The sequence below is a fragment of the Orbicella faveolata genome, unplaced genomic scaffold (assembly GCF_042242905.1).
Source record: "Orbicella faveolata isolate gen_17 unplaced genomic scaffold, um_ofav_v1 contig_17, whole genome shotgun sequence".
NCBI lineage: Eukaryota > Metazoa > Cnidaria > Anthozoa > Scleractinia > Merulinidae > Orbicella > Orbicella faveolata.
In genome coordinates this window covers 173,674-186,490 of record NW_028301544.1, presented here as the reverse complement: position 1 = coordinate 186,490, position 12,817 = coordinate 173,674, and the positions used below count along the sequence as shown (strand labels likewise).

General features: G+C 41.4%; 1 protein-coding gene and 1 long non-coding RNA gene across 2 annotated transcripts; one reads left to right on the top strand and one right to left on the bottom strand.

The window, feature by feature from the left end:
* Positions 1 to 214: 214 nt before the first annotated feature.
* LOC149113001 (uncharacterized) lies at positions 215 to 8,621 on the top strand. Its single transcript, XR_016206880.1, has 2 exons — positions 215 to 2,445; positions 6,923 to 8,621. It is a non-coding gene; the product is annotated as an uncharacterized LOC149113001 (long non-coding RNA).
* A 321-nt stretch (positions 8,622 to 8,942) lies between these two features.
* Positions 8,943 to 11,343, bottom strand: LOC149113000 (uncharacterized). The gene is made up of 2 exons (XM_089288608.1): positions 9,103 to 11,343; positions 8,943 to 8,990 (listed from the first exon to the last, which is right to left on the bottom strand). The coding sequence occupies exons 1-2, from the start codon at positions 11,341 to 11,343 to the stop codon at positions 8,943 to 8,945; spliced, it is 2,289 nt and encodes a 762-aa protein (XP_089144734.1).
* Positions 11,344 to 12,817: the final 1,474 nt, after the last annotated feature.

Sequence of the window (12,817 nt, the reverse complement as noted above, 5' to 3'; positions counted from 1 at the left end):
CGAGGCCCTGTTAGGGAGGCGGGAGGTTTAGTCATCCCTTATCCCTAAAATTCCAGGGGCTGTTATCCCTTAACCTGACAAGTACCGAGATTGTGATCCCCAAAATTACTTATCTTGAGAATTTAGGTGACAAGTTTAAAGTGTTAAGTGATCCGTTTCTTAAAAGATAAGGGACAGGTCATTATTTATCGCCTGGGTGGGGGGCTGGGAGGATTTTCGGCTAAAAACTAACATTTAGCGGTCCCCCCCCCTTTGGGCTCTCAGTGATGAGTGATCACGTGATGCCCGTGTTACACGTGCGCCATGAGGTCAGTGGTTGACCGAACAAAAGAGCCTGGGAGGAAATCTACATTTGACCCATCTTGCTTGAATTTTGACTGATAAATGACCCGTTACTGTTAGTCACCGGTCGCCGGTGATGCAGATCCTTGGCAAAAGCGACCAAACAAGTGTCAATCGAGAAATCAAAGCAATTTTTTGTTATCCCTAAAACTAGCTCAGTCATCCCGTATCCCTATAATTATTTACTCAGTTATCCCTTATCCCTAAAACCCCTAACAGGGCCTCAATAATGTTCAATCAAGTTAGATAGAAAGAGTAGAGTAAGAAAGAAACTACTTTCGTGAGGTCAAACCTAAGAAGGAAATAATTATAATTTATCAGAGCACTGGGTTATCGGTAGGAAAACGTGGAGGGAAAATTGCAAGAAAATATCGCATGAAGCACCGATGACTTCCTCCTCTTCTCTGACGCCACATTCTATCGTCGATGTATGATTGTAAGACCTCCCCTCTAAGTCCTTTCTTTCGCTTTTGACCAAGTTTAGGTTGACTCCAATAGGATTCAACCTCCTGAGTATGAACACCTGTTCTTGGGTCTACGAAATGTGACAGGCGTGTACCACGACACGATGAGCAGAGACAATGCGCAGTCTTGCATGTGCCTGCCAGTCGTCTCTATGTATTTCAGTACCGGGAAGGAGGTATCTTTTTATAATAGGCAGGTGGGTTGCCGCATTTCGTCTTCGTACGATTTGGAAATTTCCTCGTGCTGGGGTGAACTGCGTGGAAACGGTAGAACTGCAAAAACTATGTATGTATATAAAAACATAGTTAGGTTCTATCTTTTAAACTTCTGCTCTGCTTCAAGTGAATGTAATGAAAGACCCTGGTCCTTCTTTCGGGTTTCGCGATGTTTTGCTTTTTGTGCTCATGGTGACGTCACAAAATATTGAAAAGCACTGATGTTTTCCTTGGAGCGCGCGCAGATTACTTATTGGGCTTTCATCCTTTAGCATGCGTGCACATTTTTATAATATAGATAAGACCATGCGCGCGCTATGATTGGTCAAAAACCCATGTTTTATCAGAATATAAAACATAGAAAAAGCGTCTTTTATTGTTTTTTTGCCACATTACCTCTATATCATAAAGCAAATGAAGAAGCGTAAGCCGTGTATTACACTTTCATTTAAATCACACTATCAGCGGAATGTGACGCAGCATTACTGTCTCTTAGATACACTAGTTTTACATGTTATTTTACATGAATGTAAATGATTATGTTGTTCGGGTTTCCTGTGGTCTGCGTTTATTCGACAATAAATTAAAAATAACAAACAAACAAACAGAACTTTACAAACACAACTTAGCATTGATGCAGAGCCTGAATTATAAAATTTTGCAAACCAAAGCGAATTTCCCTTTGGGCGAGCGGGAAGATTTTCATGAACGCAAATCGTGAAATGTTCTTTGTTATCTTTTCAACAACGATTAACTCATTGCTATCATGAAAAAATGGTAATGACAGAAAACACACTAAATCTAACAAATTATCTCTAAATTGGTTCGGTCAAACTTGCACCTTGTGTGCTATATTCTATTACTGAGTTTAAATAAAGCTTATTGTTCTTGTTGTCGTTGTTGACAGTCTGCTGAGAAATCTAGCTTGTGTCTACTTGAAAATGAGGAGGGACTAATTTTTCCCATTTTTAACTTGTAATTTGCCATAGGTAATTTTCGAGTTGTAGTCGGTGCTCAGGTTATATACTTAAGATGGGTTTCAATGTAACTTAATGATTTGAAAACTAAGATACCAATTTTACCAGCAGTGGCTTGGTGGGTACACACGAAGGGGGTTGTTCAAGTTTAACGTCCCCGCAATATGTCCCGTAATGTGGGCCAACCTTTAAGTATCTCAAAAACTTTCCATAACTATTGAGACTGTAGGATTACTAATCCTTCTCCCCCTTCCCCTGAACGGTCCCCCCCTCAAATGTCACTCCCCCTCCGGGATCTTTAATGTTAACATTAAACTTTCTATCTTTTTTTCAGTCCGGTCTGTAGACTTCTTTAGCTTTGGCCATTTCATTACCGAAAACCAAAGAAATCTAGAGCATAAGAAGTGATCCTCAACTTATACCATGTCAACACAAGCGTCGTAGAAGTAGGTGGCAATATCAATAAAGTACATGGAGTCGTTTTTAACAAACCTGAAAGGAAGAGGATAATATGCAAATTCAAGCTAAACAGATTTTAAATCCTAAAGCGTAACCATAGTTGAAATTGAAAATGAATTGTGTACTCACGAAAAAACAAAGTGTCTTACTTTTTCAGACAATTCCTAATGGGAATGTTAAGTGCGGACCAAAATATGTCCTCCGTAGACGGCTGATGTTCGAAACCCGGGGAGGACTCCTATATGAAAAGGTCGGGGATGCTCGTGGTCTCGGGTACAAATCAAGGATTCTGGTCTCACTTAGGGTGTTGATGACGAAACATCACCATTTTTAGCTGTCAAAGTATCCTTTAGGGTGCACTCGAGGAAATAATAAAAGAAACGCTCTAATTTAATTTCTGTTTTCAGGCTTGATTTCCGCTGATGTCTCGAATACGTGAGTAAGGTCTACAAGTGCGCGCGGGATCCTTTCTTGAACAGTGGCTAGTAATAGAACCTATTCGTTTCTAGTGGTATCTTTTAGGGGTCTAATGAAGCTCAAGCAACGTCCCTTGGAAGTTAAATTTAAATTTTCCGACGAGCATCCCTTGCCTTTTCATATGGGAGTTCCCCCTCCCTGGGTTTCTTTATGTGAAGGAGTGAAGGAGTGAAGGAGTGAAGGAGTGAAAGAGCGAAGGAGTGAAGGAGTGAAGGAGTGAAGGAGTGAAGGAGTGAAGGTGTGAAGGAGTGAAGGGGTGAAGGGGTGAAGGGGTGAAGGGGTGAAGGGGTGAAGGGGAGAAGGGGGGAAGGGGGGAAGGGGGGAGGGGGTGAAGGGGGGAAGGGGTGAAGGGGTGAAGGGGTGAAGGGGGGAAGGGGGGAAGGGGGGAAGGGGTGAAGGGGGTGAAGGGGCGACGGGGCGACGGGGCGACGGGGCGACGGGGCGACGGGGCGACGGGGCGACGGGGCGACGGGGCGACGGGGCGACGGGGCGACGGGGCGACGGGGCGACGGGGCGACGGGGCGACGGGGCGACGGGGCGACGGGGCGACCGGGCGACGGGGCGACGGGGCGACGGGGCGACGGGGCGACGGGGCGACGGGGCGACGGGGCGACGGGGCGACGGGGCGACGGGGCGACGGGGCGACGGGGCGACGGGGCGACGGGGCGACGGGGCGACGGGGCGACGGGGCGACGGGGCGACGGGGCGACGGGGCGACGGGGCGACGGGGCGACGGGGCGACGGGGCGACGGGGCGACGGGGCGACGGGGCGACGGGGCGACGGGGCGACGGGGCGACGGGGCGACGGGGCGACGGGGCGACGGGGCGACGGGGCGAAGGAGCGAAGGGGCGACGGGGCGACGGAGCGAAGGAGCGAAGGAGCGAAGGGGTGATGGAGTGAAATCGCTTCACCACTGCAACTAAACTTGTTATCTCTAGGGGACAGAAGTTTTTTGTTTGATGTATTGTTTTTTTTATATACAGTCATCAACGGGTATTTTAATATAGACATAACTATCAAATTTTAATCACGTTTTGTGGGATACCCCTTGAGGTGTACGAGTGAAGAAGAATTATGCTAGGACTTATTTAATAGGATTGTGTTCACATGTGGAATGTGTTGCCGCTGTCAGTTTGTCTAGACTGTTCACAGCCTCTCTTTTTACGCACGCGAGAGAAAAAGCGAGAGAAGCGAGCGCGAAGCACGCGGGGGTTGGGGCGTGGGGTGTGTGAGCGAAGCCCCTACACAGTTAAGTCCTCCGTGTTTCGCTGGCGTCCAATTCTCTCGCTGTTCTGTTCGCGCGTTCAGCGATCGAATAGAGATACGAGAAAATAGAGGGCTATGAACAGTCTAAGTTCGTCAGGCTTCAAGTATTTCTGGTTTTAAAAAGTCAGTAAGGGACTACTTAACTTCAAGAAATGTTTGATTTAGCTGTTAAACATGCTTTTATCTTATCAGCTGGTCTGCCTTGCATGGGGATTAACATCTCTTTTGCTGACCATCATTATGGGACTTTTTTGGATTGTATAGTATTTCATCTAGTTTTTGTGTAATCACTGGCCACTAAATTGAAATAAATAACTAAAAAAATAAAAAGAACTAGTGAAGTTGATGGCAAACTGAACTTGTGCTTTTTGTGAATAATAATAATAATAATAATAATAATAATAATAATAAGGCTCAGCATGCCCTCTATTAGCAATGTAAAAGTGAAAATAACCACTCGCTGTCACAATCAACAGCTTTCATCACTGGCTACTGTCTTATCGCTATGGAGTATTTTTACATGACATTGCGGTAGCCATGTTGGTATTAGGCTTTTGTACATTATGCTTATATTTCCCCACTAAAATGCTCCACCTTACTGCTCCATTTTTGCAGCTAAAATGCTCGGTCTCCCCTCCCCCCAAAAGTCACTAAAATGCTCGGTTAATGCTCATAAATAGGGTTTTTTAAATTTTCATGATTTTAACGTTTTAACACACTTAACAGCTCAGGGTGCTTAAAAAACGTATACGTAATATAACTCAACGCACATAATAGTTTTAATACACCAAAAGATAATTCTCGAAGTGATCTTTTAATTTGATTTCACTACTACTGACCTCTCCTCATTCTCCACTCGGCTGTAATAGGATGGCATTTGATTTTTGTTTTGTTTTTCTCAATTTCAAGTTGTCTCGATTTTCTCGTATAAAATAATTTCTATTTTGTATTTTCTGTGCGTGAGAAAAAAAAAAAAAAAAAAAAGAACTAATTTACGGGAAGAATGCCACTAAAATGCTCAAATAATGCTTAATGCTTTTGCCTCACTAAAATGCTCGAAAAAAATGCTAGCATAATGTACAAAAGCGTAGCAAGAGTACGCCGCATTGTCATAATGGAACATTATATTACTTGGGGAATAGCTATTTCTGTTGCGAGAGTGATCTTCTTCTGCTTAACTTGCCCCCAAACAAACGTTCTGTTTTGTCACTCGTGTATGTGGGAAGCTCGCTATAATGATTCATAAAGAAATGCTTTAAACATTCTCCCATTTGGTTTGGACAAGAGAATTTTCTCTTGGTTTGGATCAAAAAGGAGGGTACCGCCAGTGCCAGGAACAAGGCGATTCCTTATAAACAAGTCTTTAATCGATAATTTTCTTATAAAAAGGGCCAACATATTACGTTTACTTTCACATTCTTCGTGATCATGATGTCCTTCTTGTAATTGCCAGTATGTTATAGATCATTTTCACTTGACGTCGAAAAATTCGAAATTTCAAACTGTAGATCTTGCAACATTGTTCTTTTAGCATATTAATAACATCAATATCAATAATTGCTTGGCATATTTTTATGTGGACCACGGTGGTTTAGTTTGGAGAAAATTTAAGAAGTTCTTGCTGAATGTGTTCTTAAACACTGCAAAAATCTTTCTACTCTTTAGAAACTCTTTTTACCTATGATAATAGATGTAAATGTTAATACAACCCCCTTCCGAAATGAAGATTCATAATATTTACAGCATAGTCTGTAAATATTATCTTTCACTGCCACATCAGTGCTACCATAGAAGTGCACCAATATCGCGGACACATTAATTTTTCCACATATTATTCCAAACACTGGGTTCTAAAGAACATTGGAGGACATTGTTTAGTTAAAATTGAAGTAACTTTCTTGTTGTCACCTTAACTCCTATGACCTATGAGCTTGTTAATGTTTTTCTTGTAAGCCGATACGATCTTGTTATTTTGATGAAAATGACGAAGAGCTCTTTCGTGATGTAGCCAAAGAGGCATTTGTGACGTCATTAAATACAATATGGCGGAACGGGAGACTCAAACCCCCCCAAAAAACCAACGTATAAGATTAATGTCTTTGTCAATAGGGCACTTTTTAATGGAGCGTCGTAAAACAAAAACCAAAGTAATCACTCTGGCCAATCACACCAGAGGCAGATAATCCAGTAAACCAATCAAAAACTCAAGCAAATACTTGCAGCCGACGTAAAGCACGGGAAAATAAGTGTGCAGGGGAGTAGCGATTGGTTCTGGTTTTACTTCGATTGGATGACAGAGTGGCGCGAGTTTTCTTCAGCCAACCACTTCACGTGGTAATACAAAACCAAAGCAAGCGCGAATAGGTCATTTCTGATTTGCCTTTCGCCTCTGTTTCAAGACGAGTCCTCGTGCAAAACTTTTCTTATGAAAATGAGTTTGATTTGCATGAAAATGAACTTATAGATGAAAAGCATTTTCATATGAATGGTTTCGCACCAAGACTCGTTTTGACACAGAGAAAAAGGACATCTCGGAAATGGCCTGTTACTTTCGATGATAAAGTGAAAACCGCGCTATAGCTTGCATTCCTCCTGGGTTTAAACTATTGATTTCCATAAACTTAACCCTGATCTCAACGATAAATGATTATTGAATCTTTATTGTACATCACTCCGGTGGGCAAAGACTTAATCTAAATTATGTATTTTCTCCTTTTCAGCGAAGTTTATGTGTTCAAAGGAAGAAAAAAGTTTGCGAAGCCATGAGGGAATAGTGCTTTTCAGATGAAACCGAAGCTGAATATTCAAGAAGTCTATCTGAGAAGAGTTAAACCGAGGAGGGCATGGGCACCAATGGCGTATTCCGAATAAAAAAAAACTCTTTAATAATTGCTTCCTAAGTTCTGTTGTTACTTTTTTAACGGGCTTAAACGTCCAAGCGTGTTATAATTAAACTTGTTAACGGAAATGAAGACCTCGAGCTTAGTTGTAAGCAGAGAAATTATTGAAACAAGGCATTGTAGTGAGCGGCTTTCTTTTCTTTGCCAACGATAGTCAACTTCCAATTATCTACCAAACTGATTGAAAACCCTAATTGACTTCAAGTCCAAAGTTTGGTTTCTATTTGCTCCGTCGTAGCTTCCAGGGACTTTAGTCTCTTGCTTTTCTTTGATTGGTACTGTTGTTGTGTTTAAGGATGTGGTCATTGTTTGGTTCGTTTAATAAGCCAGTTACGGACCTCGTTCGGCACTCCTTTTGTTACTGAGACCTTTACGCGTCCCCTTATATCAAACAGACGCGAGCCCCAGACCCATTACAGGTCATTACTTAAGGTTACTGTAGACCTTCAAGGGCCTATTTTGTCCAAAATTATTTTTTTTTACACCAAATTCAAGACTTTTACTTAATCTGAATTTTCCAAAACAAGTTATTTCAAAAACTTAAAACGCGAACGAGTTATCCACAAAAACGCAAATTCTTAAAACGAGTCAATGAACCGCAAACCGTGATAAGCCAATTAAAATGTGTCAACCTTTGAGTGGAGCAGTAACAATTTTGGCGGCAACTGATCTCATCCGCGGAGTCGAATTTCGCTTTTTTTGTTTACTTCTTGCAATTTCTCGCAGAGAAATCTTGGCTTTTGTTGATTGTTTTCTTCTCTGAAGTGATAGACTAGACGCTTCGCATTCCCACATTTAAACGCAAGCGCAAGTCGCAAGCGAATGTTTCGTCGATGCCCTGCTCTAGCTTCTTCTGGCACAAAAGTTGACTGCCGCGGAATTACCGCCGAATTTAATCATACATACATACATACATACTTTATTGACTTTCCCTTTAGAGGCTTTTCAAAGACAATACAATAATAATTTAAAACTACTTAAAAACTCTAAGATTCATTAAGATTAATTAACTAGAATTAGGAATCTATAAAATCCTTAATAAGTTTACGTTTAAGATAAAACTTAAAAGCAGATACTTTCTCGAGAGTTTTTAGAGAGCTATCCATGGAGTTCCAGATACTGACTGTTCTGTAGTAGAACGTTCTCTGACCACTGGCAGACTTAAAAAGAGGAATGTTCAGCATTTGTGAACTTCTTGTGGCACGTCCGCTTATTTCTCCTCGCTTACTGAACTGGGAAGACAGATACTCCGGCACGCGAGATGTTAGACATTTGTAGGCCATGATAGCGCTCCTGAAATATAACTGAGTCGCGACTGGTAGCCATTTAAGCTCTTTTAAAACTGGTGTGATGTGATCATATTTGTGTGTACTGGTCGCAATTCGAGCAGCAAAGTTCTGAATACCTTGTAATTTATTTATATTACTTTTTGATGTATTCGCCCACACGTTCGAACAATAAAAAAGTTTACTAAAAACTAAAGTATTTATAATAGTTAGTAGGGTGCATTTGTCAAAAACATGCTTTGTGCGGCTTATTTGACCGAGACAAGACATACAGGAGGAGACAGTTTTGGTAATGTGTTCGTTATAGGTCAGGTTCTTGTCCAAAATCACCCCAAGATCTTTAGCGGTGTGCTCCGGTACGAGTTCTCTTCCCATGAAGGTGAGGCTGGGAGTGTCCAGTCTGGAATGCATTTGCCTGCTGCCAAACACCATGAGTTTAGTTTTGCTTGGGTTCAACAATAAATGGTTGTTGGAACACCATTGGCCTATTCTAAGCAAATCAACTCTTAAGTCAGCAAAGGCGTTTACAGTATCTTTCATTTTGAAGGATATAACTAGCTTAGTGTCGTCCACATAGCTCTGGACGCTGCAATTCTGTGGTGCTGAAGAAAGATCATTTGTGTAAATGCTAAATAAAAGTGGTCCCAGTATACTTCCCTGCGGAACGCCACAGACTATGGGCAAGGGCTCTGACAATGTTGAATGGATTCGAACCACTTGTCGTCTATCATTAAGGTAGCTACCAAACCACTGGATAACTGGGTCTGAGGCGCCTACATCTCGCAACTTCAAAATTAGGGTTTCGTGGTTGACACTGTCGAATGCCTTACTCATGTCTAAGAACACTACCGAAGTCAACATCTTCTGGTCTATCGCTTTAAGAATAGTGTCGGTTGTTTCTATGACAGATGTTTCGGTTGAGTGCCATTTTTTGTTGCCGCTTTGGGTCTTTGTTAACCTGTCGTTTAAATGCAAGTAAGAAGTGAATTGATTATGTACGACCTTTTCACACACTTTTGATAAAACTGGTAGAAGAGAAATTGGTTTGTTGTTATTTGCCAGTTCGTGGTTTCCACCTTTATGGAGAGGTGTCACTTCAGCTAATTTCCAAGCTGTAGGAAATTTGCATGTTTCAATAGAAGTGTTGATAATAGACGTAATTACTGGAAGAATCGGGTTTAGGCAGTCCTTCAAAACACGAACAGAAATCTTGTCGATCCCTGGGGCTTTGTTTGATGGCATTGATGATATTATGCGTTCAATCTCGCCACTGCTTACGGTATTCGAATGAAACTGCTCGCATGAAGGATATTGTCTTGGGACAAAATAATTTCGGTTGAGTGTTATGTTGCATTCATTAGCCAATGACTGGATTTTTTCAACGGAACTCTGGCCAACAGAAACGAAAAACCGATTAAACTCATCTGCAACAGTTTTGTTGTCCTTGCTGAAGATTCGCTGGGATTTGGATTTTCTAGGAATTATTTGGCGGATTGCTTTCCAAATATTGTTTGTATTGCCTGGGTTTCTTTGAATCTGTTCTGTGAAGAATTCTCGTTCAGCAATTTTAATTTCTCTTTTAACCTCCTGTCTTAAGTTTCTGTAAGCCGTCCAAGCCATAGGATCATTTCGTTTTCTTGCTTCTTTGCGCCAATCGTCTCTTGTTTTCATCAGCGCACGAATGTTATCAGTTACACATGGATTTGGCTTTCCGCGGACTTTAAAGGTTTTAATCGGAGCGTGTTCGTCGAGTATAGAAGAAAAAAGCAGATTGAATACGTGAAGCTTATCCTCGACCTCATCAAAAACATCAACTATTGACCACGGTGCTTTTGCAATATCATCATGAAATGCGTCGGCCTTGTAATGCTTGTAGCTTCTGGTAGTGATATACACAGGTTTAGAGCGCTCTTTCTTTAGTTTTAATGTAATGTAGACTAGGTCGTGGTCGCTGATCGAGCTTTCCAGAACCATAACATTGTGAACTTGCTTAGTATCTGAAGCTAGGATTACGTCCAAAATTGAGCTGGTGGTTTCCGTTACTCGTGTTGGCTTAGTTATAAGTTGTGAGAGATTGTAGGAGCGGCAAAAATTTAGTAAGGCTTTCGTCTCGGGATTGTCGTCTCTCTCAAGACGACAATTCATATCTCCAAGCAGGTAGATAGGCACATTAAACGACGAAGCATAAATAAAGGTTTCAATTAAGTCAGAGTCAAAACATGACAGTGGAGTATTTGGTGGTCTATACGCGGTACAAACGATAAACGATCTTGTGTTCTTGACCTGGATTTTAAGCCACAGTTGCTGGAAACCAGATGGTGCGGTAAATGATATATCACTCAAGTACTCGACTTTAAAATTTCGCGAAACATAGGCACAGACGCCGCCGCCTCTGCTATTCTGACGATCAAGACGATGGATGACATAACCAGGGATTTCGATTTCCAAATCTTGAACCGTGCCGTTGAGCCATGTTTCGGACACAGTAAATATATCGAACCTGTTGGCCAACACTGTTTCTTTTACAAGGACGTAATGATCTCGGCATTTGAGAGAGCGAACATTTAGGTGTGCTATGCTCACATTGCCATTTGTTTTGCCGACGCCATTTGTAGAATAATTCAGTGCGGGCCCAGGGTTGGTTTCCACATCGTGAAGCAGTTGTAAAATAGGTCTGAAAGCCGAGGTCGAATTATCGTAATAAGCCGTGGTCGCCTTTGATCTTTTAACCCGTGTTAAGCCATTCATAACAGTCTTCCACGCTGTGACTCGTGGCCTTCGGTGGATGAATGTCCAGCTTTCCACTTTCAGTCGACAGGATGGCATAACACATAATTTACGGTGCTGAAATTCGGTTAATAGGTCATGCCTGTTATCCTGGAAGAGGCAGATGATATATAACAGGAGAAAAAGAAACAGAAGCCAAGAGCTCGTGACAAAGCGTCCGTCCGCCATCTTGAATCTTGAATCAATCAGCTGACATCTGACAAGGCAGCTTCTCCAAACGCTCCTTTCCCCTTCTTTATAGAGTGTTTTTCCATATTCTACTAAAACAGACAGGCCGATGAATTGCGCGTTTAGTCTTTTTTCGTAAATGTGTAAATATCCGCACTCGACTCGGCTCGCCGAGTAGGCGTGTTCAAGGCTATTCCGCTAGCATTCCTCTTTTTTCTCTTTCCCTTCTTCACCATTTATCTGCTGATTCAGCTTAGATGCTGAATGTTTTACGGCAGACGATGTAAGATATAAAGATATACTGTAAATATAAACATTGCACATTCATTCCCGAGGAGTGTTACTGTAGCCCGCCTGGGAGTTCAAAGCTGCGTTTCATTGGTTGGCGGCATTGCCACGTAAACAACCGTTTCAGTGAGGTGCGAAAACTGTGAATTTTTTTCGAGGCCGAAAACTTAAGGTTTATTTTTGCGTGAATTACCTCTATTCAAATGAATTAATAGGGTATGTAGATTTGTCGGATTTCCACGAAACTTGGCCAAAATGTTCGTCAGATATTAGCGCACCAAAGAGTGTGAGGCTTTTGCGAAAATCGAAATATTTTTTCTGTGACGTCCCATTGAGTAACAGCAGTCAGAAAATTTTCTGTTGTCCAACTTTGAAAGAGATTTTCTAAGCAACCAATAGAAATATCGAAAAAGCCTCACACCCTTTGTTAGCCCATCATCTCCTGATTGATAATGTCTAGTCAGTTTTGATGTCCGCGGTAACACAAAGACTGGTAATTCAGTTTAGCAAGTACGGTCATTTTTGCGTTTTTAGGCTTGCGCGTGCCTATCAAAACAAAAATAGCAAAATATATTGTTATTTTCGGATTCTACAATTTATTAGCTCACCTAAATTTCTGTTCTAGGAATCGAATCTTTTTCTAAAACTTGTTTTCCTTCTTTTTTTTGTTTGTGAGCCTGCATGGGAGGGGGGGGGCGGGAACTGGAACAGGGAGGGTGGTGCCCTATGTACCACAAAAGAGTATTCACTCAATAGCAATAAAACTTTTGTGGGGTGTAGAACGTTTTAAAAAATGTTTACTTTAGTATAATACATGTCGATCACGACGTCACAGAAATTCAAAATGACGTCACAGATTTCAAAGTGTCCTCCATCTTGGGTCTGCCAGCTTGGATTTCAAACATTTAAAAGGCACAAATAAAAATACATTTTCATCTCTAATTCAAACTATAGAGATCATTGTGATATATAGATTATAGTGAATGATTGCATGATTGATTGATAGATTTATAGATGGATAGATTAAATTTCCAATGATATAAGTTTTCACTGGTTGACTTTCAAAGGTTACTGATCATTTTAAATCAAAGGTCTCATGAAAATAGTACTACAATGAATGCACACCTTGGATAGTGCCCCAGTCATTGAATTACAGTAGTCGTTCACTTCTTCGGCATTTTAATCA